The sequence below is a fragment of the Homarus americanus genome, unplaced genomic scaffold (assembly GCF_018991925.1).
Source record: "Homarus americanus isolate GMGI-L3 unplaced genomic scaffold, GMGI_Hamer_2.0 scaffold7911, whole genome shotgun sequence".
Lineage (NCBI taxonomy): Eukaryota > Metazoa > Arthropoda > Malacostraca > Decapoda > Nephropidae > Homarus > Homarus americanus.
Window position 1 is genome coordinate 438,141 of NW_024749318.1, and position 22,780 is coordinate 460,920.

Genomic DNA, 22,780 nt, shown 5'->3' on the forward strand with positions numbered 1-22,780 from the left:
ACGACAGCTGTAACCCTCGATACCGGTAACGCACGATAGCGGTAACTCGTTTTAGCGGTAACACACAATAGCGGTAACACAACGACAGCGGTAACACAACGACAGCGGTAACTCGTTCTAGCGGTGACACACGGTAGCAGCTCGCTGTGTCCGCTGCCTTCCGACCTTACGCAGTCCGTTGCCTCCCTCCTCCCTGCCGCCCACACCGCCCTTTACCGCCCTCCCCGCCCTGCCGCCCATCACCCTGCCGCCCACACCCCACCTGCCGCCCATTACCTTCCCACCCATTACCCTAGAATCACCTTAATGTAAAAGGTAGATCATCGTTTCAAGGACAATATTTTTTAGACCGTTTACAAGTGAGCCAGGTTATTTACTGTGGCTTCTACTGTTGTTGTTATTGAAGTAAATTGGTGATTGTCTGTGTAATTGAAGATGTGGTTTATAGTTGATGGTTTGTGTATTATTATTATTAATATTATTATTATTATTATTATTATTATTATTATTATTATTATTATTATTATCATTTTTATTATTATTATTATTGCTACAGGTATTGTTATTATTATTATTATTATTATTATTATTGTCGTTATCCATATTATCGTTGTTATTATTATCACCACCACTATCATCACTATCATTATCTATCATCATCATCGTCATCACTGTCATCGTCATCACTGTCATCGTCATCACTGTCATCGTCATCACTGTCATCCCGTCGACTGGTGATCAAAGCCTTCCTCATCTACTGTTTTTTCTGTCAGAGTAAACCTAACCTAACCTACCCAATGAGGTTAGATTGGGTTGGAGTTAGGATAGGGTGGGATAGGTTAGAGCAGGTTAGTTAGGGTTGGATTAGGATAGAGGTTAGGTTAGGTTAAGTTAAATTATGTTTTATAAAATACCATAAAATAATATTTTTCTCAAATTAATGGTCGACAATCTCAGCGCCAGGATAATCTGAGCTGAGAGTCACAGCAAAACAATCTCAGCTTCTTAGCTTATTGATGTTGAACGATGAGACACAAGGTTGAGCTGTGTGTGTGTGTGGCGAATTATTTTTTTTAGTCTAAACAATGTAATTAATTTTCTCTAATAGACTCCAGGTGTATAGAGGTTAATTAGTATCAGTAATTACAAGTGAAAGATCTTACCTGTATGTTGTGATGATGATGATGATGAAAATTATATTCTCAAACTTTCGCCGTTGTAAAATATCCTGGAGCTTATAATTTAATTTACACTTTTAATTACGTGTTTTCGTTTACACTCGCATGTCTTTATTTACATTTTTATTGGTTTTATTTTACATTTATTTTCACACTTATCATCACACTATTTTTTCATTTACACGTATTTTACAAGATTTACTTTCCCATAGTTTCTTCATTGCTGTCTCTTTTACACAGGTTTATTTTACACCTTAATTTACACTGTTCTCATTCGTCTTGTCTTCTCTTACCGTTTCCTCTCCCCTCCCTTTTCCTCTCTCCCTTTCCACAGTTCCTCTCCCTCCTTTCCCTCCCTTCCTTTCTTTCCCTCCCTTCCTTTCTTTCCCTCCCTTCCTTTCTTACCCTCCTTTGTCACAGTTCCTCCCCCCTTCCCTCCCCTCCCCTCTCCCCTCCTGAAGATCTCCCCTCGTCCTGATAACACTGGCTGGTGGTAATGATATCACGTTCGTCCTCGACAAACGTGAGGGCTGCGTCTCTCTCTGTTTCTGCCACACGCCCACATCCACACCACGCCCACATAGAGCCCACACCCACACCACTCATCACGCCCACACCACACCCACACCATAACCTCACCTACATTCCCTCCACACATCACGCCAACATCCACACCACGCCCACACCCACACACCACGCCCACATCAACACAAGACTCAAGATTCCACAATAACCAGCACCACAACACCATAATGCACCAAATTAGGATAAAGTACGTCACTATAAGCCACCATACGCTCCACTACACCACAATTCACCACAACATACACCATTAAAGCATTACTCCACCACATTACGCATCTCTTATACGCATTACACTGTAATAACGCCATTACGCACCATAATACGCCACAAATTATAATATTACTCCATAACAATACTTCACTATATCATTCCACGCCGTTAATACCATAGTATATAACATTCCTCCATAATTATACTAAAATACTCCTTTACGCTCAATAATTCGCTATTATTTATGATATCACTCCATATTAAACTATCATACTCCAAGACTATCATACACCATTATTTATTATCATACCACATCTGTATTACATTATACACGCCAATAAACACCATAGTATGTTACATCAATCTATAACAGTATTAGAATATTCCATAATACACCATCATACACCATCATACACCATCATACACCATCATACGCCATCATACGCCATCATACACCATCATACACCATCATACGCCATCATACACCATCATACACCATCATACACCATCATACACCATCATACACCATCATACGCCATCATACACCACTATGTCATACTTCATAACAAGGTAGTACTGCAGTATACACCAATCACCTGAATTTTACGCGTCAGTACTGTAACAAACTCATTATCCACCGCGACACGTCCACCTCACGACACGCGAGAGTGAGTCACTAAGTGTGTTTGAGTACATCATCAGAGTGTGTGTGTGTGTGGTACGAGTCACACACACACACACACACGTAGAGGGGTTCGTATGTATGTATGTATGTATGTATGTATGTATGTATGTATGTATGTATGTATGTATGTCCGTACCAACCAATATTAAATCGAAGTAGAAGCGACAACATGTCTTTATAAATCGTCTCAGGAGAATAGAACTTCTTGCACGACAGACAGACAGGCCACGACAGACAGGCCAAGACAGACAGACAGAGCAGGCCACGACAGACAGAGCAGGCCCGACAGACAGACAGAGCAGGCCCGACAGAGGCCAAGACAGACAGACAGGCCACGACAGACAGACAGGCCGACAGACAGGCCAAGACAGACAGACCCAGGCCACGACAGACAGGCCAAGACAGACAGACGGGACGAACAGGCCAAGACAGACAACAGGCCACGACAGACAGACAGACAGACAGACAGGCCAAGACAGACAGACAGCGACGAACCCGAACCAGGCCACGACAGACAGACCAGGCCAGACCAGACAGACCAGGCCGACAGACGGAGCCAGGCCACGACAGACAGACAGACCAGGCCGACAGACAGACAGACCAGGCCACGACAGACACAGACAGACAGACAGACCAGGCCACGACAGACAGACAGACAGACAGACAGAGCAGGCCAGGCCACGACACAACAATACTCAAGCTCTTTTAACGCGACAATAATTCACAGGTCGTCCAGGTACACAACACGACAAAAACACGCAGTACTTACACTTCATCTTGAACGACGATGCAACATGATACACCAAGGCTTGTCGTTTAGACTTGGTAGTATGTATAGGAACTAAATTATACTTCAGCATCTGTCTTCACCCCTTGACGACGACACAACACGACTCAACACACTACATCACACTTAAGTCGTCCTATATTCTGGAACACAACACCAACATACTGAATCATAAGTGTGTGTGTTTGTGTGTGTGTGTGTGTGTGTGTGTGTGTGTGTGTGTGTGTGTGTGTCCTGGTAAACGACACCATAACATCGTCAAACACGTCATACTTATCATACTGCTGACCTCGGCTATAGTGTGATACAGCAGTGTTGGCAGGTCTCTCTCTCTCTCTCTCTCTCTCTCTCTCTAAGGTCGTTCTCTCCCTGGGCATAAAATTTTTGATGGGTCTCTTTACTTTAAAATCTACTCCCTCGCTGTAGTTCCCTCCCTCTCAGTGCCTTACCCTCTCGCCTTCTCCCTTTCCTCTCTCCTTTGTTCTCCCTCACCTTTGTCCTCCCTTAGCTCTGTCCTCCATCATCTTCTGTCTCCCTTCCTCCCTCACCTTCCTACCATCACACCACTTTCCTCCCTCACTTCCTTCCTCCCTTACCTCCTTCGTCCCTCATCTCCTCCCTCACCTCCCTCCCTTCCTCACCTCTTAAACCTCTCACTTCACTCCTCCCTCACCTCACCTGCCTCACACTCCCTCATACTCTCGGTGGCCGTAGTATGGCTCTGAAGCGACCCTGGTAAAAGCTGTCATACTACTTCCAGTGTGTGTGTGAGAGCCTCTACTAGCCTACCCCCCCCCCTAGCCTCGACAACTGCCAGTGTAATATTGTGATGGTGTCGGAATTTTGTCCACAACAGACCAGCCTGTACAGGAGTTTCCACACTTACACCTTCTCCTTCTTCTTCTTCCTCCTCCTGCTTCTTCTTCTTCTTCTTCTTCTTCTTCTTCTATCTTCTTCTCATTCCTTCTTCCTCCTTCCTTCTTCTTCCTCCTTCCTCCTTCCTTCTTCTTCCTCCTTCCTCCTCCACTTCCTTCTTCCTCTTTCTTCTTCTTCCTCTTTCTTCTTCCTCTTCCTTCTTCCTTTTTCTTCTTCTTCCTCTTCTTCTCCCTCCTCCTTCTTCTTCCTTCATCCTCCTCTTCCTTCTTCCTCCTATTCCTCCTTCCTCCCCTTCGTTTAGAATAGTGCCTCGTTTTACACTCTCCCCCCAATAAGAACAGTGCCACACTCTCCCCCCCCCAAGCTGGATCGGTGCCTCCCCCCAATGTCACAACAGCTGGGCGGTAACAGCTTCACGCTCTCTGACAACAGCTCGTAAACAACCCTGTGATAGTTTCATAACAACCTGACAACAACTTTACAACCTTCTGGTATTATCTTACAAAATCCTCTGGTATGATGACCCCTTCAGTCCATCAGAACAGCCCCTTCAGCCCATCAGAACAGCCCCTTCAGTCCATCAGAACAGCCCCTTCAGCCCATCAGAACAGCCCCTTCAGCCCATCAGAACAGCCCCTTCAGCCCATCAGAACAGCCCCTTCAGCCCATCAGAACAGCCCCTTCAGCCCATCAGAACAGCCCTTCAGTCCATCACAACAGCCCTTCAGTCCATCACAGCAGCCTTCAAGTCCATCACAACAGCCCCTTCAGCCCATCAGAACAGCCCCCTTCAGCCCATCAGAACAGTCCCTTCAGCCCATCAGAACAGTCCCTTCGGCCATTTTAAAATCCTCTCTCGAGTCCTTTTTAATATTCCTGAAGCAAAATCGCAAAAGCCTTCAAAAGTCTTCAAAAGCCTTCCTCTTGGCCCCCAGTAACACCTCCAGCAGTCCGAGCAAAGCCTCTCTGCCAGCCATCAGCACCCCTTCAATAGCACCTTCAACAACATCGATCATAGCTCCTCCAACACCTCCTTAATAGCTCCTCCAACACCTCCTTTATAGCTCCTCCAACACCTCTTTAATACCTCCTCCAACACCACCTTAATATCTCCTCCAACACCACCTTCAATAGCTCCTCCAACAACATCGATTATAGCTCCTCCAACACCACCCTAATAGCTCCTCCAACACACCATCAGGATCTCCTCCAACAAAACCTTCAATAGCTCCTCCAACACCGCCTTAATAGCTCCTGCACCCCCCGTCCTCAACAGCCACTGGACCAGCCGGCAACAGCGTCGTGATCCAAAGGTTATGAAGACTGATCGAGCGACAATCCCGGGGTTTACAGGTTCTGCTGCCCACATGATCCCTAGCGCTCTCTCTCTCTCTCTCTCTCTTTAATATCCTCCATCCACCTCCTATCCTATCCTCTTACTTACAATCCATCTCCTAACCACCTGCCTAATCCCTCATCCCTCTCCTTCTACCTCCCTCCCTACCTCTCCCTCCCTCCCTCTATCTCCTAGCCTAAACCCTCACCCGTCAACCTCTTCCCTCCCACCTCTCCTCTATCTATTCTCTTGCTACTATCCACCACCTCCTATCCTCCTCTCTCACCCTCCTCCCACGTCTATTATCTCTCCCTGTCTCTCCTCCTTCTACCAGACAGACAGACAGAGAATAATTTATTTTACTCGTTAATTATTTTTTGTACACTTAATTGAAGTATTTTCTGGCATTTAAAGCGATGTGAGGCCATGGAGAGAGAGAGAGAGAGAGAGAGAGTCTGTCTGTCTGTCTGTCTGTCTGTCTGTGTGTGTGTGTGTGTGTGTGTGTAATTTATTGTTATTTATGGATTAAGGAAACGTAATAGTGCAGTGGAGCTTGGCTGTACGTCACTCGCTCTCGCTCACTTAAAGCTGACGTCCCTAGCTGCCTGACCGCCTGCCTGCCTGCCTGACTCGTACCATCTTCCACCATATATCTCCATCATATTCCACCAGCTTTACCATCTTTAAACTATCTGTAATTAGCTTATGACTTCACTATATGGCTGTTTTCCTCACCACCTACAACGTATCACCACCTATCATCACCTGCCACCACTACCACCTATCACTACCACCACCACCTGCCACCATCATCTGCACTACTTTTTTCCACTACCTCGTCACCACCACCATCACCACGTATCACCATCACCACGTATCACCATCACCACACCATCACCATCATCACTGATAAAGGATATGGGGATAACAGATGGGGAAGAAGGAAGAGGCGAAGGAGAGAAGAGGCGAGGAAAGAGAGAAGGGGGAGAGGATAGGGGGAACTGAGAGAAGGAAGAGGTGAGGGGAGGGAACAGATGAGAGGTGAGCTGAGAGGTGAGGGGAGAGCTGAGAGGTGAGGGGAGAGCTGAGAGGTGAGGGGAGAGCTGAGAGGTGAGGGGAGAGGTGGTGGGAGAGAGGGGAAACAGGGCGGCCATCTTAGTATGCCAGGCAGGTCGAGCAAGCCGCCGTGTATCTCACATTAGTTCCTCTATGTTTCATTCTCGCTCACAGGCGGGCGTGTGTTCCTGCCAGCCACGCCCGCAGGCACACTCACACACCAAGACGCCCACACCCATACAAACGAACACACACGCCCACGCTCGCTCTACACACAAAAAATAGACGCCCATATCCATACACCCTCTCACGCCTGTACACACTCCCACATCCATACACACGCAAATCCACACAAACACACATATCCAGACACACACACACACACACACACACACACACACACACACACACTTACAATATTATCTCCAAAAATCAAATAATTTCAGTAAGACTTCCCGCCTCAGGTGACGACGAAGGAGAGTAAATAATAATGAATTAATTGGTCAGTAAAAAACGGAAGGAAAATAACTGATGGCCAGAAATAACAAGTGAGTGATAAAGTGTTTAAGAGGAAGCACATTCCTGACCTCCACTCAAGCGGCAAGTCCTGGAAGTGCACTCAACCAAGCTCAAGTGGAGGCTCACGCTCAAGGGCCTCTTGGATCATTGAATGTGGTGGTGGTGAAGGTGGTGGTGGTGGTGGTGATAGTGGTGTCTCCTCCATGGCCTTACGTACCATTACACACACACCCCCCACACACACACACCACCCCACACACACCCACACCACCCCACACCCAAACACCACAGACACCTACTCCCACCCCACACGCCTACACACACACACACAGGCCCAGGAGTCATCGTGTATGCGTGCTGGTGTCTCGCTTTCCAAATTAACAGTCGGCTTCTCCCCGTATGTTTGGGGTCTAAGCAAACCTCTGATGATTTTAATTAAACTGGAAAAATGACGTTGTTGAGAGTCACCCGTGTAAGGCTGGTGGTAATGGCTGACCCTGTGCCTCTACCACACCACTGATACTTAATTGTTTTTACTTGTCTTTGAGTAGTTGTGGTAGTGTGGGGTGGTTGGTTGGTTGGTTGTTAGGGGTGGTGGTTGTGTTTGTTAGGTAGGTGGTGGTGGGTGTTGTGGGTGGAGGTGGTTGGTCGTGGTTGGTTGGTTTAGGAGGTGGTAGGGGGTGGTAATTACGTCTCTACCACACTAGGGATATTTAATTGCTTTTATTTGTCTTAAAACTTAGTAGTGGTGGTGGTAGTAGTAGTAGTGGTGGTAGTAGTAGTAGTAGTGGTAGTAGTGTCAGTAAGAGTTGATGGTTGCAGTAGTTTAGTTTGTGAGATAGTAGTGGTGATTGATGGGTGTGGTTACGAGAGGTGGTTGTAGTGGTGGTTAGCAGATAGTTGTAGTGGTGGTTGTTGATTGGTTGTAGTGGTTAGTGATTGGAGTGGAGGCGAACCCTATCTATGAAATCTGGTCGATAGATAGATAGACAAATTAGACAGATAGATAGATAGACAGACAGATAGATAGATCAATAGATAGACAGACAGATAGATAGATAGATAGATAGATAGATAGATAGATAGATAGATAGACGCGACCTTCTCTTTCTACCCATTTGTAAACAGTGTTACATCCTCTCCAGTTTACTTCTTCCCCAGCTTACGTCTTCCCCAGCTTACATCCTCCCCAGCTTACGTCTTCCCCAGCTTACGTGTTCCCCAGTTTACGTCTTCCCCAGTTTACGTCTTCCCCAGCTTACGTCCTCCCCAGCTTACGTCTACCCGATTTACGTCACCCAGCACATGTAAACCCAGGACTAGGGGGTGGGTGGTGGGTTGTGGGGTGGGTGGTGGGTTGTGGGGTGGGGGGGTCATTCCTCCAGACGGCACCAGGGGCTTTTTTCATTATTCTCTTTATTGCTCACGGGCGTGGTAATGGCAGTGGGCTGAGGGCGTTACATTTACCCGTTAATCTCTTCAATAACGCCAGCCATTTTAATTAAGAGTTTAAAATGGCTGCTGAACTATGCATATCATTAGTCAAGTCTCCGTGCCACATACACGCATACACACACTTGTACAAACACGTATGCAAGTACATACATACATACACCCATACAGACACATACACATACAAGTACATACATACATACACATTACACACACACACACACACACACACACACACACACACACACACAAAGGAAAATAATTATTGGGTTTTTTCTGTTTATTTTTGATCGATTTTTGTGAATATTTTTGCCGTTTTTGTATTATTCTTTAGTTTTGTGATTCATTATTGTTTTTGTTATTTTATTTGTCCGATTTTTCTTATTTTATTCTATGTTTTGTTCTTGTTTTATTTATTGCCCGTCTTGGCTCATTTTTCCCGAGATGTTTTATTGAGATATGATTTTTTTTTATTACATTGTCTTCTCAAGTGAAATAATTTTATACAATTATATTTTTTTTTTTACTTCCTAGTGACCATAAATATAATTCCCTTAATAAATCATTATTTTTTCCTTCCGTGGGAAATAAATGTAACTGTTTTATCTTCCTTGTGGGTCATGAATAAAAAAAAATATTTATTTGTCAACCTGAAGAGAATAAATTAATTTTTTCACCCATTTTTTTTTTCATTCTTGTGGAAATAATTTGTTTAATAATTTTTGTTTTGTCACAGGATATTTTTTGTTTAGGCTTCCATGGGGGTCTATTTTTTATAGGGGGTGGGGGAGGGGGTAGGGGAGGGGGGTGTGGGGGAGTGTTTTAGAGGGTGATAATGATTTTGCAGGTTATCAGGGTCACTTCTTTTTACCAAGTGATTTTCAAAGGAAGTTGATGATTGTGCAGAATGTGTTCACCATCACTACCACCACCTTTACCACTATCACCAGCTAGTCACTATCATTTACTACCGCCACACCCACCACCTACTACCACATCCACCACCTACGGTACTATCTATCTATCTATCTATCTACCACCACCACCACCACCACCACCACCACCTACCACTATCCATCACCATGGCCTACCACCGCCACCTACCACTATCCATGACCTACCACCACCACCTACCACTATCCATCACCATGACCTGCCACCATGACCTCCCACCACTTGATGAAAAGGGTAGGAAAGATAAGCACCCTATCCTATCCTACCCTACCCTACCCTACCCTATCCTACCCTACCCTACCCTACCATACCTACCCCTACCATACTACCCTACCCTACCCTACCCTATGTTTCTCACCGATAATCTAACCTTCCCTAACCTAACCTCTGGTGCTGGGTGGAGGCTGGACGGGTGTCTCGCTGTGTCTTGGTTGAGTAGGCACAAGGGAGGTGATCAGAGCTCGGCCCAACTTCCTGTGTTGCGCTACACCTGCCCAGAGTCACACAGTCATCGGATACCGTCGGGGAGGGTAGAAAAGTTATCGGATGCCGTCGGGGAGGGTAGAAAAGTTATCGGATACCGTCGGGGAGGGTAGAAAAGTTATCGGATGCCGTCGGGGAGGGTAGAAAAGTTATCGGATGCTGTCGGGGAGGGTAGAAAAGTTATCGGATACCGTCGGAGAGGGTAGAAAAGTTATCGGGTACCGTCGGGGAGAGTAGAAAAGTTATCGGATACCGTCGGGTGACAAGAACTTATCGGATTTAGTAGAAGAATTGTTGAATAAAAAAAGGTTTCATAGATTTGTCAGGTATCGTCGGAGAATCGTTGGTTATCGTCATGTGATGTCCCCCAGAGTCATCGTACAATTATTGTTTTATCGTCAGGAAGAGGTTCGGGTATTGTAGATAAATGGAGGGACGGGGAGGGGGGTCAGGAACACGGTGGGTATCGTAGTTGATGATAATACTGTGGCTATCGTATAGTTGATAATTGGATATTGCCCAAGGAAAAAAAAATACATTCAATATCATCGAGACCGTCATCTATCGTACCTACAGTCATCACTACGATAGGTCCTCCTCTCCTACCACGATACTTTGCCACGCCCAATTACCCATAATAAAAGCGAAAGAAAATGTGACTCAGGCCAAATAATATTATCATGGGAATGGTTGAATTATTGTCCAAATGAAGGCAAGAGTGACGACTTCTTTCTTAATTATGGGGTAATTATCTTAATGAAGGCGAGACCCACCGTGTATCACTTGTTCCCGTCCACCTCCGCGCGGCTAATTAGTTCCTCGCTACCTGGTGGTGGTCACTGCGGTGTAGGGAGGCTCTCTCTCTCTCTCTCTCTCTCTCTCTGACACATGAACTGACTCGCTAAACAGGTCGTAATGTTGTGTACCTGATATCATAGACATGTTACCGTTATGCAGTGTGTGTGTGTGTGTTAACTTCACCCTAACACCCAGGTTAACCAAGAGTATGTTAACCCCTTGAGTACCATCATTTAACGCCATTGAAACAATTATTAAACCCCTTGAGTACGGTGTTTTAAGCCTTAGTATTCAAGGGGTTAAATCATCGTACTCAAAGTATTAAAACATCGTACTCAAAGGGTTAAATCATCGTACTCAAGGGTTAAGCCATTATTTATAGTACTCGTTGCTTCCTCGGCTGACCTGTTTATTAGTGCCTGAGGTAACGTGTGATTAGCGCAGACGACGACAGAGGTGAGTATACGGTGGCACTGGTATGGGGCACTGGTGGGCGTATGGTGGCATACTAGTGGGCGTATGGTGGCACTTATGTTGGTACTGGTGGGCGTATGGTGGCACTAGTGGGCGTATCGGTGGCGGTGGGCGGGTGGCATAGTGGGCGTATGGTGGCTGGTGGGCTATGGTGGCACTGGTGTGGGCGTATGGTGGCACTGGTGGCTGACGTATGGTGGCACTAGTGGGCGTAATTGGCGGCACTGTTGGGCGTATGGTACACTGTGGGGCGTATGGTGGCACTAGTGCACTGGTGGGCGTATGGTGGCACTGGTGGGCCTATGGTGGCACTGGTGGGGCGTATGGTGGCACTGGTGGCGTATGGTGGCACTGGTGGGCGTATGGTGGCACTGGTGGGCGGCCATGGGCACTGGTGGGCGTATGGTGGCACTAGTGGGCGTATTATGGTGGCACTGGTGGGCGTATGGTGGCACTGGTGGGCGTATTGTGGCAGTGGGCGTATGGCTGGCTATAAGGTGCACTGGTGGGCGTGTTGTGGCGAGCGCGTGGTAGCGCTGGTGGGTGTAGGGTGGCACTGATGCGATGGGTGTATGGTAGACTGGTGGCATATATACATCCTACGTCTTAAGCTATCCTATCCACACACACACACACACTCACACACACACACACACACACACACACACACACACACACACACACATCCTAGCTTCTTAATGAGAAACAATTAATTATGCCGGAAAACTGCCTTGTTAGCGCCTCCCAAAAGTTTGCTGTTAGCGGCGCTGAAAAAGTTTTATTGGGTAGTGGTGGTAATACTGACGGGGGGCTGCTGCTGTTGTTAGGGGAGGTTGTTTGGGGGGTTGTTTTGAGGGCTGTTTGAGGGTTGTTTGAGGGTTTATTTATTATTATTATTATTATTATTATTATTATTATTATTATTATTATTATTATTATTATTATATAAAAAGAGATTCAACATTAATATTTGTGTTGGCAATAAACGCTATATTCTGTTCAAGTATTTCCTGATAGCTGTGTGGGTGGGCATGAGTGTTACCTGTCTCATGTCTGTCTGTCCGTCCGTAATCAATGGACAGGTGTGGACAGGTGTTTTAATTGACTTGGAAGGAAATATTAAACAGGAGTGTCTCAGTTCAGGTGTTTGAGAATTTTTATTGAACGTTTATTATGTTATTGTTAAGAGGTGATACATATGTGTTAGAGGTGATACGCATGTGTTAAGATACTACATATGTGTTGAGAGGATGACTAAACTTCAACAATAGAACCATCTGTTACCTGAGTGTTACACCGTATGAGCTATTAAACACCTGTGTATCAAAAGAAATTAAACATGTGTTATAACCTGAGCTGAAGATACATATCCATCATGTGTTATAAATATGTGTTACAACTTACTTACGATTATAAGGTGTTAAATATGTGTTGTACTTACCTAGATGTGTGCCACAGGTGTTGAAAAGGGGAACAAGTAAGTGTAAGTCATGTGTTGCATACTATACATATGTGTCAAAGATGTTAAGCCTTTAATATGTGTTATTTTGAAGAGAGACAACATTATGTATGTGTTAGGTATGTGTTATGTGTATGCTAGAGGAGGTTAGACAGGTGATACGCAGGTGTAGGGCTCACAGAGGTGTTATACATGTGTTAGAGCAGTAGGTAGGGGGCATTGGAGGTGATAAACATGTGTTGCAGGTGTGACATGGGAATCATACAGGTGTTAGACACAGGTGATTAAGGTGTACTAGGAGATAGGTAAGGGGATTACACACACACACACACACACACACACATATACACACAGCTGTTAGGAGTGTCAGAATAACAGACAGGTGTGCCTAAGGGAGGGAGTACCATAGACAGGTGTGTTAGACAGGTGTGTTAGCTCGTACAGACCATCGACTCACAACTATTTCTCACTTCCAGCTTCGCGCCCGACCAACAATGGCGACAAATGCCTGATGGAAGGTAGGCACCCAGCCCCTATGTGTCTTGCTAATCCGTGTTAACTAACCCCTGGCTAATCCGTCTTAACTAATCCCTTTGCTAATCTGTGTTAACTAATCCCTGGCTAACCCGTTTTAACTAATCCCTTTGCTAATCTGTGTTAATTAATCCCTTTGCTAATCCATGTTGACTAATCCCTGGCTAATTCGTGTTAACTAATCCCTGGCTAATCCGTCTTAACTAATCCTCTTGCTAATCCGTGTTAACTAATCCCTTTTTAATGTGTTAACTAATTCCTTTCTAGTATATGATAACTAATCTCCTGCTAATCCGTGTTAACTAGTTCTAAGTTATTCTTTGTTGATGTATGCTAACCCGTGTTAACTAATCCCTCATTAATCCGTGTTATAACTTATACCCAGCTAATCCTTCTTTACTAGTCCTAACTAATCCGTGTAAAATCCCCGTAGATCTATCTTAACTAATCCCGTGTCAACTGTACCAGGTAATCCTTAGTATGTTAAATTAACCTCTTAATCTAACCCATCAGTAATCCCTAATCCCTCATTGCCCTTCGATTGGTTTTCTCTGTAACCTTGTCTTCACCCAATCTTTAACCACACGTATTACTGTTAATCCAAGGCTTTGTATTGGCCAATCTGTCTTGAAATATATATAAAATTTCCAATCAGTTATTAGTTACTTTGATAATTACTTAGAAACACATTTTAAACAGAGGTTCCAGTTTTTCCCTAAAATTATCGTTCGTTTCGGTAATTTATCGTAAGTTAATACCTAATTATTTACAGTAATATGAACGAAATATTAAAGAATAAACAATCTTAAAGAAAATACTCTATTTAGTGTTTAGATAAAGTGTGGTTTACTTTTGATTATATTGAATTATAGTGGAGTTAAAATATTTCCAAATGACTCTTACGTATTAATGTTTTCGGAAATATTTTGGTTAATATAATACAAATGACGAGAGGATTTTTTTTTTTACTTTTTATTATTATTATTATTATTATTTTATAGTCAGTTCCACATCCCGTTTTCAATATCGATAAAATAACTACGATGGTAAACTATTTTATTATTTTGTGTGTGTGTGTGTGTGTGTGTGTGTGTGTGTGTGTGTGTGTGTGTGTGTGTGTGTGTGTGTGTGTTGCGTCGTTCTCCCAGACACTTATTTATTTTTATTTTTTAATCATTTTGTGTGTGTTGTGTGAAGTGGTGGGCGTGACCCTATCATCTGGGAACTGGTCACGTGTGTGTGTGTGTGTGTGTGTGTGTGTGTGTGTGTATGACGTTTGTGTGTATGTGTTCCATCTGTGTGTTTGTTGTATGTATGTATGCCTATGTGTGTGTGTGTATGTGTTTGTATTTTCTGTGTATGTATGTAATATGTGTGTATCCATGGCTTTCTTCGTGTGTGTGTGTGTGTGTGTGTCGTGACGGTGGACGGTTCCAGGTGTCATATGCGGTTACCCCGACACAAGGACAACCGCACCAAGCGTCAGTGTCGTGGGTAGAGCACTTGTCACTCTCATCATGGCGGCCGGAAGTTGAATCGAACCCTTTCATATTAAAGGAAATGGTTCTGTGTGTGTGTGTGTGGCAATTTATTCCCTATAAAAAAATATGACCATTTTCCTCCAATTATTAAAAAGTGAAGCCATTTTATCCCCGTATATTGAATAAGTAAGGCCATTTATCACTTATAAATTAGGATAACAAGGTCATTTTCCTCTATATATATATAATTAAACTATTAAATAACTCACTAAATAAAAATAATATTTACCTCATCGTCGTCATTAATTATTTACAATATTTCACAATTTATTTACAAGACCTTGATAACTTTTAACTTTAACTGATAAGATTCTGTTGTTAAATTTATCAAGGTGTCGGGAGCTAACTTACCTGCTAACTTACCTGCTAACTTTTAAAGCTATATGTAAGAGCTAACTTTACCAGCTAACACGGTGTAGCTTTTTGTGTCTGTTGTTGTTGTAGTTGTTGTTGTTGTTGTTGTTGTTGTTGTTGTTGTTGTTGTTGTTTACATTGCTTGTGTATCTTTGTGCTTGTGTAATTGTTGTGAGTTAATCAGGTGTTGTTGTTGTTGTTTCATAGCTAATCTTGTTGTTATTGTAGTTATTGATCAGTTGAAGTTTTGTATGTATGTATGTATGTATGTATGTATGTATGTATGTATGTATGTATGTATGTATGTAACTGCTCTACTAACTAATCACCAACACATCATAAAGGTAACTAAATGAGCCTGGTAGTTAGAGAGTACTACTGTTATGTCACATCTCCTTTAAAAAACAGTACAGTAATAATAATGGTCGTTTGTCGTGCATGAAAACTGATGCAATTTAATCCTGCTTTACCTGTGATGACGAGAAGATTAATTACAGGTGTGTGTTGTATTAACATTTTCCTTCACTAATTGTCTAATCCAATTTGTTATTTTTTTCCATTTGTTTGCTGGAGGTTGGTATCCCATAGTGACCTGTAGATGACCTGTAGAATGTGATCTGTAGTGTAGATGTGCCCTATGGGCGTGACCTTTACATGTGGCTTGGCAGTTCTCACCTGTACACGTGACCTTTTCAACATGCCATAAAAACATGACTAATAACCATGAACTTTAACTACCTCGTTAACCTGTAAACATGACCTTCAGATGCGAGTCGAGGTCCATACGCGTGAGCCATAGATAATTTACCTGTATATATCCCCTCCCCCCCCACCTTTGATACCTGTAGGTGCCCCCCCCCCCCATGTTACCTGTAGAGTATGACCTTTGACCTGACCTGCAACACTCCCTCAAAAAACACCAGGGTTCTAAGAGATCAGTGATCTTCCCCCTCATCTCTCCTTACACACCTCCCCCCTCAACTCCCCCCACCTCCCCCTACCTCCCCCCACCTCTCCCTACCTCCCCCTACCCCTCTCCTCCTCCCCGATGCTCGTCATGTACACCCATAAATATGTTGAGTTTGCATACATATATACATGTAATTCCTACAAGCATCCAGGTATGACTTACACTCGTGTCGACAGTGTGTGATCTGCGTTACGTGGTTGAGATACCTGACCACCTCACCCTCCAGGTTCTAGACTCGTACTTCGTGTGTGTGGGAGGGGGACTCATTAACACCTGGGGGGACTTTATCCTACTTGGGGACTTAAACCTAGGGGACTCATTAATACCTGAGGGAAATCTACCTAGGGAACTTTAACTAACACCTTTGAGGGACTTTACCCTACTGGGGATTTATACCTAGTGGGACTCATTAACACCTGGGTGACTCGTTAACACCTGAGGGACTTTCATTAGTACCTGGGGGAACTTATACCTAGGGGGACTCATTAACACCTGGGGACTTTGCTGGGTCGTCCATTAATCTCTTGGGGACTTTGATCAAGGGTGACTATCAACCTTCTGGGGACTTAGTGGCCATTTTTGTTCTCTGCTGGGACTTTAATGCTTGTTGTTATTGTTTTTATTATTTTTTATTGTTATTGTTAGTTAGGTAAGTGTTGTTGTTTTGTTAGTTTTATTGTTATTGTTGGTGGTCGTGTTGTTGTAGTAAATATCTGTAGTGTTATATATATATACTGTAGTCGTTGTTTATTGAAAAAAAAAACTAATCGCATGTTAGTTTTATAGTTAATGTATTAAACACAAGTACACAGTGGACGTGTAGGTTGGTAAACACGTTGACGCAAACTATTATTGTGTGTGTGTGTGTGTGTGTGTTGTTTTGTCACAGATGCAGGTGTGTATGTTCATTAATTTATACATACATACATACATACATACATACATACATACATACACTAAACCTATTCACCAGGCAGATTTTATCGTTTGCTGCTGTATTAATAACGTGTGTGTGTGTGTGTGTGTGTGTGTGTGTGTGTGTGTGTGTGTGTGTGTGTGTGTGTGTGTGTGTGTGTGTGTGTGTGTGTGTGTGTGTGTGTGTGTGTGTGTGTGTGTGTGTGTGTGTGTGTGTGTGTGTGTGTGTGTGTGTGTGTGTGTGTGTGACCAACACCTGATATCGTGCAGTGTTATATGATGTAATTTGTAGAATATTGTTGAATGGGGAGGCGGGGGGGTAGAGAATCCAGGTGATCCTACGCTCCCACCTGAGGTTCCTGCAATACTGTTAGCGCCCTTTCATTTACCGTCTCCCCAATTCACTAGTCATGATTTTATCCATGGACGCTGAGGACTCCTGGCCCAGCTGCGTCAGTAGACTGGCTGGAAGGTGACTGGTAACTGGTTGGAAGGTGACTGGCTTGACACTGACTGGCTGGGAGGTGGCTTGTGGCTGGCTGGAGAGAGTGGCGTAAGAAGTGACCTTGAGGTAGAAGTTGGTACTAAAAATAAAACACAAACACATCAACCAAGATAACGTGGACGAGTTTTCCTGTATATTTCGAACCTTTGTGTCTATTTAAAGCTTCATGTATTTTATCGAAGCTGTTTGTGTATTTGTAGTTGGAAGCTTCAATTGTGTCTATTTCGAAACCTTTTCACCGCAAAGTAGAGCGAGATCTTTGCTGTAAAGTCCTCGTGTGTGTGTGTTTGCGGTTCCAAGCTTCTCATGTTGACAGTTCACATAGGCATCCGGTCACCTACCTACTGAAGGAAATTCTTGAAATAAAAACATATTATATTATATTCAAGTTTCATCCATTTACAAAAGTCTCAAGAAGCTCGAACATGATATAGTCACTCTGGCCTGTCGTGTCATCTCCCGACGTCGTCAGATCATTATGACTTTTTCTATGACTTTCGATCGAGTTTTATTTTTTTAAGTGTAGATATTCTGAGGGAAACAATGAACGAAAGGTAACGAAAATTGTGATCTTCTGAGGAGGAGGAGGAAGAGGAGGAAGAGCAGCAGGAGGAGGAGGAGGAGGAGGAGGAGGAGGAGGAGGAGGAGCCATTGTCCGCGTCACCGATCAAATGTCATTTTTCCCACAACAGTTTTAAGGTTTGCTGTAAGTCAATTTTCGTCCAGGTAGAAGTTTGGTTACCTTGATTAAATTTTCCAAGAACACAGAGAGAGTAGGGGAGGAGGTGGGGGTTAGGAGGGGGTATTAGGGGAGGGGGGAGGGTAAGGGTGAAAGAAGGGGAGGAATAGGGATGGGATGAAGGGGATAGAGAATGGAGGTACATAGTGGGTAGAGACGGGGAAAGGAGAGGAGGAAGAGGATGGTAGGTGTTAAAGGGAAGGGAGGGTAGGTAAAGAAGAAGGATTACGGGGGATAGAAGAAGGAATAGAGGGAGGAAGGGATAGGATTAAGGAGGATGGTGTAGGGGATAGGAGGAAGACCGCAAGGATGTATCGCCAACAGCTGTTTCTCTATAGACAAGGGTAGGTTAGGTGGGATGGATTGGCTTTGGGTAGGTTAGGTTGGACTGGAATTAAGAAAGAGAGGATAGAGAGACAGACAGACAGACAGACAGACAGACAGACAATAACCTTACTTGACCCAGCTCGACCAATACCAACAGCCGAGTCATTGTTTATATTGTTCCATTGATCTTGTGGCTATAATGGTGAAAGTTAGTTAATTGGGGTGACCGTTAAACGTGTACTAATTAATTGGCTAACAGGTATACTTGTTAATTGGGTAACATTCTGAAGAGGAAGAGGAAGGGGTAATGAGAAAGAGGAAGAACACTAGAGAAAAAAGAAGAAGAAGAAGAAGGAAGGACAAAAAGAAGAGGAGCAAGAAGAAGAAAAGAGCAGATCAGGAAGAGGAAGGTCAATAAAGATCCAAGAAGACAAGGAAGAATAATAGTAGGAGGAGGAGCAGAAGAAGAGGAGGAGGAGGAGCAGAAGCACAACAACAACAAAAAATATATATAAAATGTTGAAGGTATATTGTGGTGGCGGCTCACAATTAGCCACCTATTCAAGGGCCGGGGAGCTAATTGTTTCACCGTTCGTGGAGCCTTTCTTCACGGAGCCTCCAACGGGTCCCTTTGATGCCCTACCACCACCTACCACTATCACCTACCACTATCACCACCACCTACCACTATCACCACCACCTACCACTATCACCACCACCTGCTATCACCGTCACCTACCACCACCAGCATTACCTACCAACCAACCAACCTACCAACACCACCTACCACCACTTACCAATATTACCTACCACTATCACCACCACCTACCAATATTACCTACCACTATCACCACCTACCACCACCACCTACCACTATCACCACCACCTACCTACTACCACCATCTACCACCTACCACCACCGCCACCTACCACCACCACCTACCACCTACCACTACCGCCACCTACCACCACCACCACCACCTACCAACCTACCAACACTACCACCACCACCATTAATCTTGTTATGAAAATGATGAGAAAGAGAAGGTGAAAGGGAATCGATGCCCCGTTCTCCCGATGACTCCACGAGCCTACGACACCCTCTAGCCGCAGGTGTAATGTAGTCTAGATTGATTTTGCGTAATTACAGGTATAATTTAGGGTTACTTAAGGTAGGTAGTTTCAACATCTTGCAAACTTTCTCGTGGGTATCTGAGGTGCTTTATGGGTTCAGGAAAGTATATCGAGTTACTTTCTTTTTACAAGTTTTCCAAGATGTGTTGCTTAAAAGTATATATATAAACTTTCCCATTAAGTAAAAAGTAGATTCGTTGGTTAATTCTCTCTCTCTCTCTCTCTCTCTCTACCTCTTTATCTTCCTCCTCCTCTCTCTTCCCTCCATCCATCCATCCTCCTCCCGCGTTTCCTTCCCTTCTCTCTATTCCTCATCATTCCCTCTCTTCTCCTCCCTTCCCTCACCCTCCACCTCTCTTCCTTCATCCCTCATCCTCCTTCCAGATCCCCCCCTCTCCTACCACACCCCTCCTTCACCCCCACCCCAGCCTACCACACCCCTCGCCCGGTCAAGTCAGCCCGGGGCGGAAACTCTCCCGTTGGCCAGGTCATGAGCCAACTCTCTTCAGGTTTTTCTCAACTCCTAGATAAACGGAAGTCAATTAACGAGTCAGATCTTATATTTCGCTGTGTTAATGTCCGTCCGTCTGAGAGGAAGTTCCTGATTGTTGTTTTTGTGTTTTCTGGACCGATGGAGCGACTGACTACATGTTTGTCTGAAGATATATGTAATAAGATAAGTGTACTGTAATAAGGTATTGTGCGGGTGTTTTGAAGAGGAAATAAGGTGGGATTTTCTGGTGTTTTTGTAGGTAAATTTTTAGGGAGGGATTTTCTTTGTGTATTTGGATAAAGGTAAATTTTAGGGAGGAATTTACGTATTTTTATATATATTTTTGTATTTTTTCTGAGATAATATTTGGTAACTTAATTTTTAGGTGAAGGATTTTTTTATTAGTATTTAATTTTTAAAGGTAATATTAGGGAAAGAAATTAATACTTTTTCTATTTAAGGTAATAATTTTTGTGGATGATATTTACATGACTTAAAATTATAACTTTCCCTTGAATATTGTAAAGTTAATTTTAGTAGTAATTTTATTTTTAATATTTGAGGAAGATAAAATAAAATTTCTCGTATTTTTAAAAGATTATTTGAAGTCGTAATAAAATACAGGTTATTTTTATTTTATTTTTGTAGTTTTTCTTCATTGTTACTTTTAATTTACATGAGGCGTTTATTTTTATATTAATTTATATACCGGTAATAATTTTCGTGTTGGTGCCCTTGTGATATTGTTTCGTCTAATAATTTCATATTTATTCTAATTAATTTGTTAATTTGTATTATTCTCAGTTGATGTCCATTTTTGTTATTTTTTACTTTCAATCATTAGGAATTATTTAAGTATTGTAATTAATTTTATTTATAATAATTTGTTATGTCAAAATTAATTTATGATATTTTATTGTATAATATTTAATTATTTTAATACTCGAAGGTTTTATGTAAAATTAATTTAGGTATTTTGATCTAATTTACGGTTTTTCGGATTAAATTAATTCCTCATGGTCTCTTAATTAATTTTTGGGTCGTATTAATTGGGTTTTTATTAAATATTTTTTGTCCTATGGAATTTTGTTTCTTCATTTTTTATTGTGAAAGTTTTTATAAAGTTAAATTTTAGTGTCAATGAGAAAAGTGAAAATTATTGATATGTAAAACAATTTGTCTTGTGAAGAAACTAAGAATGAATGGTGATTAAAGACCTTGTGTGTGTGTAAGTAACTAAAATTTAAAGACTCGATGAACAGCACTTAAGACCCTGACCGTTTTGAAGTATACATAAACACAACAGAACAACGGAAAACAGTAAAAAAAAACGGCACAGATAACCCCCAACCGTTGAGAATAACAAAAAACTAAAAAACTACAAAAAATATATGACTTTTTCATCATTTAGTCTATTGTTTTTGGTTTAGTGGTTCAGATATTATTATTAATTTCCTCTTTATAAAGTTTATTAATGGTACAAACAGGTGTGGCTATTAGTCATCCAGTAGCTATTAAATATTGTCTATTTTTTTATGGATTGGTTAAGTTTCCCCTGCGGCGTGAGACAAAGAAAACGAGAGGAAGCATAAAAAACGGGCAGCTGCTAATATCAGTATTGCCAACTAAGCGGAAAATTCACCATATCTAGCATAAATTTAATGTTTTAATGTAATTCTTTTGTGTTTTTGCTTACTGTGGTAACATTGACTCTAAGCCCGTTTAGGATATTGATTTAAGTCAAATTTATTAAGTTTGTTTTGATTTTAGTGAGGGATCAGTATAGCCAATTTTATCAGATAACCTTCGTGACTCATGATTTCAGAGATGGCAACAGTGTTTGGGAGCAGTGAAGCGTGAGGGAGGAACAGGGGAGGGAGGGAGGGGTACTCATGAGGGAGGGACGGGAGGGACAGGTGGGGGGAGACTCGTGAGGAAGTGACGGGGAGTGACAGGGAACTCACTCCACTACAACACCCACAAGAATGGATCATTTGGTCAGTATTGTTGTGGTAACATAGTTGGTGGTCAGCGCTGGTGAATGGTGCTGTTAGCTGGTGTACTTAGCCTAAGCAAAGGACCGAAGTTGAAATAAGAATCTGATGGCTTTGTTGAGTATCTTTGATCATATTACCTTTACTGTGTAGCATTGTCTGTATACCTGCACTGTCTAGGTACATTGTTTGTATACCCGCCCATACATACATACATACATACATACATACATACATACATACATACATAGTGAAGGTTGTCTCGCAGCATCCGAGTGGGTCGCTTAAACTCCAGCACGAAGATAACTCCTAAAATGGCGACGATACTGCCCCGAGACTCGATGCATTCGTAATTAACGACAATAAAATTAACAATCATATACCTGGTGGCGCCTAATAAAGCGTTCACAGGAAGTCGAGTG

The 22,780-nt window shown here is 42.9% G+C and overlaps 2 protein-coding genes across 2 annotated transcripts in view; both read left to right on the forward strand.

Moving 5' to 3' along the window:
- Nucleotides 1-4,840: 4,840 nt before the first annotated feature.
- Nucleotides 4,841-5,359, forward strand: LOC121853335 (DNA-directed RNA polymerase II subunit rpb1-like). The gene has a single exon (XM_042347398.1). It carries the CDS (start codon nucleotides 4,841-4,843, stop codon nucleotides 5,357-5,359), a length of 519 nt encoding a protein of 172 aa, XP_042203332.1.
- Nucleotides 5,360-13,300: 7,941 nt separating this feature from the next.
- Nucleotides 13,301-22,780, forward strand: part of LOC121853336 — a 40,351-nt gene continuing 30,871 nt past the window's right edge. Inside the window, exon 1 of the mRNA XM_042347399.1 lies at nucleotides 13,301-13,370. Within this exon, the coding sequence (XP_042203333.1) occupies nucleotides 13,364-13,370 (7 nt within the window). The 5' untranslated portion in view covers nucleotides 13,301-13,363. The remainder of the gene's footprint in view (nucleotides 13,371-22,780) is intronic.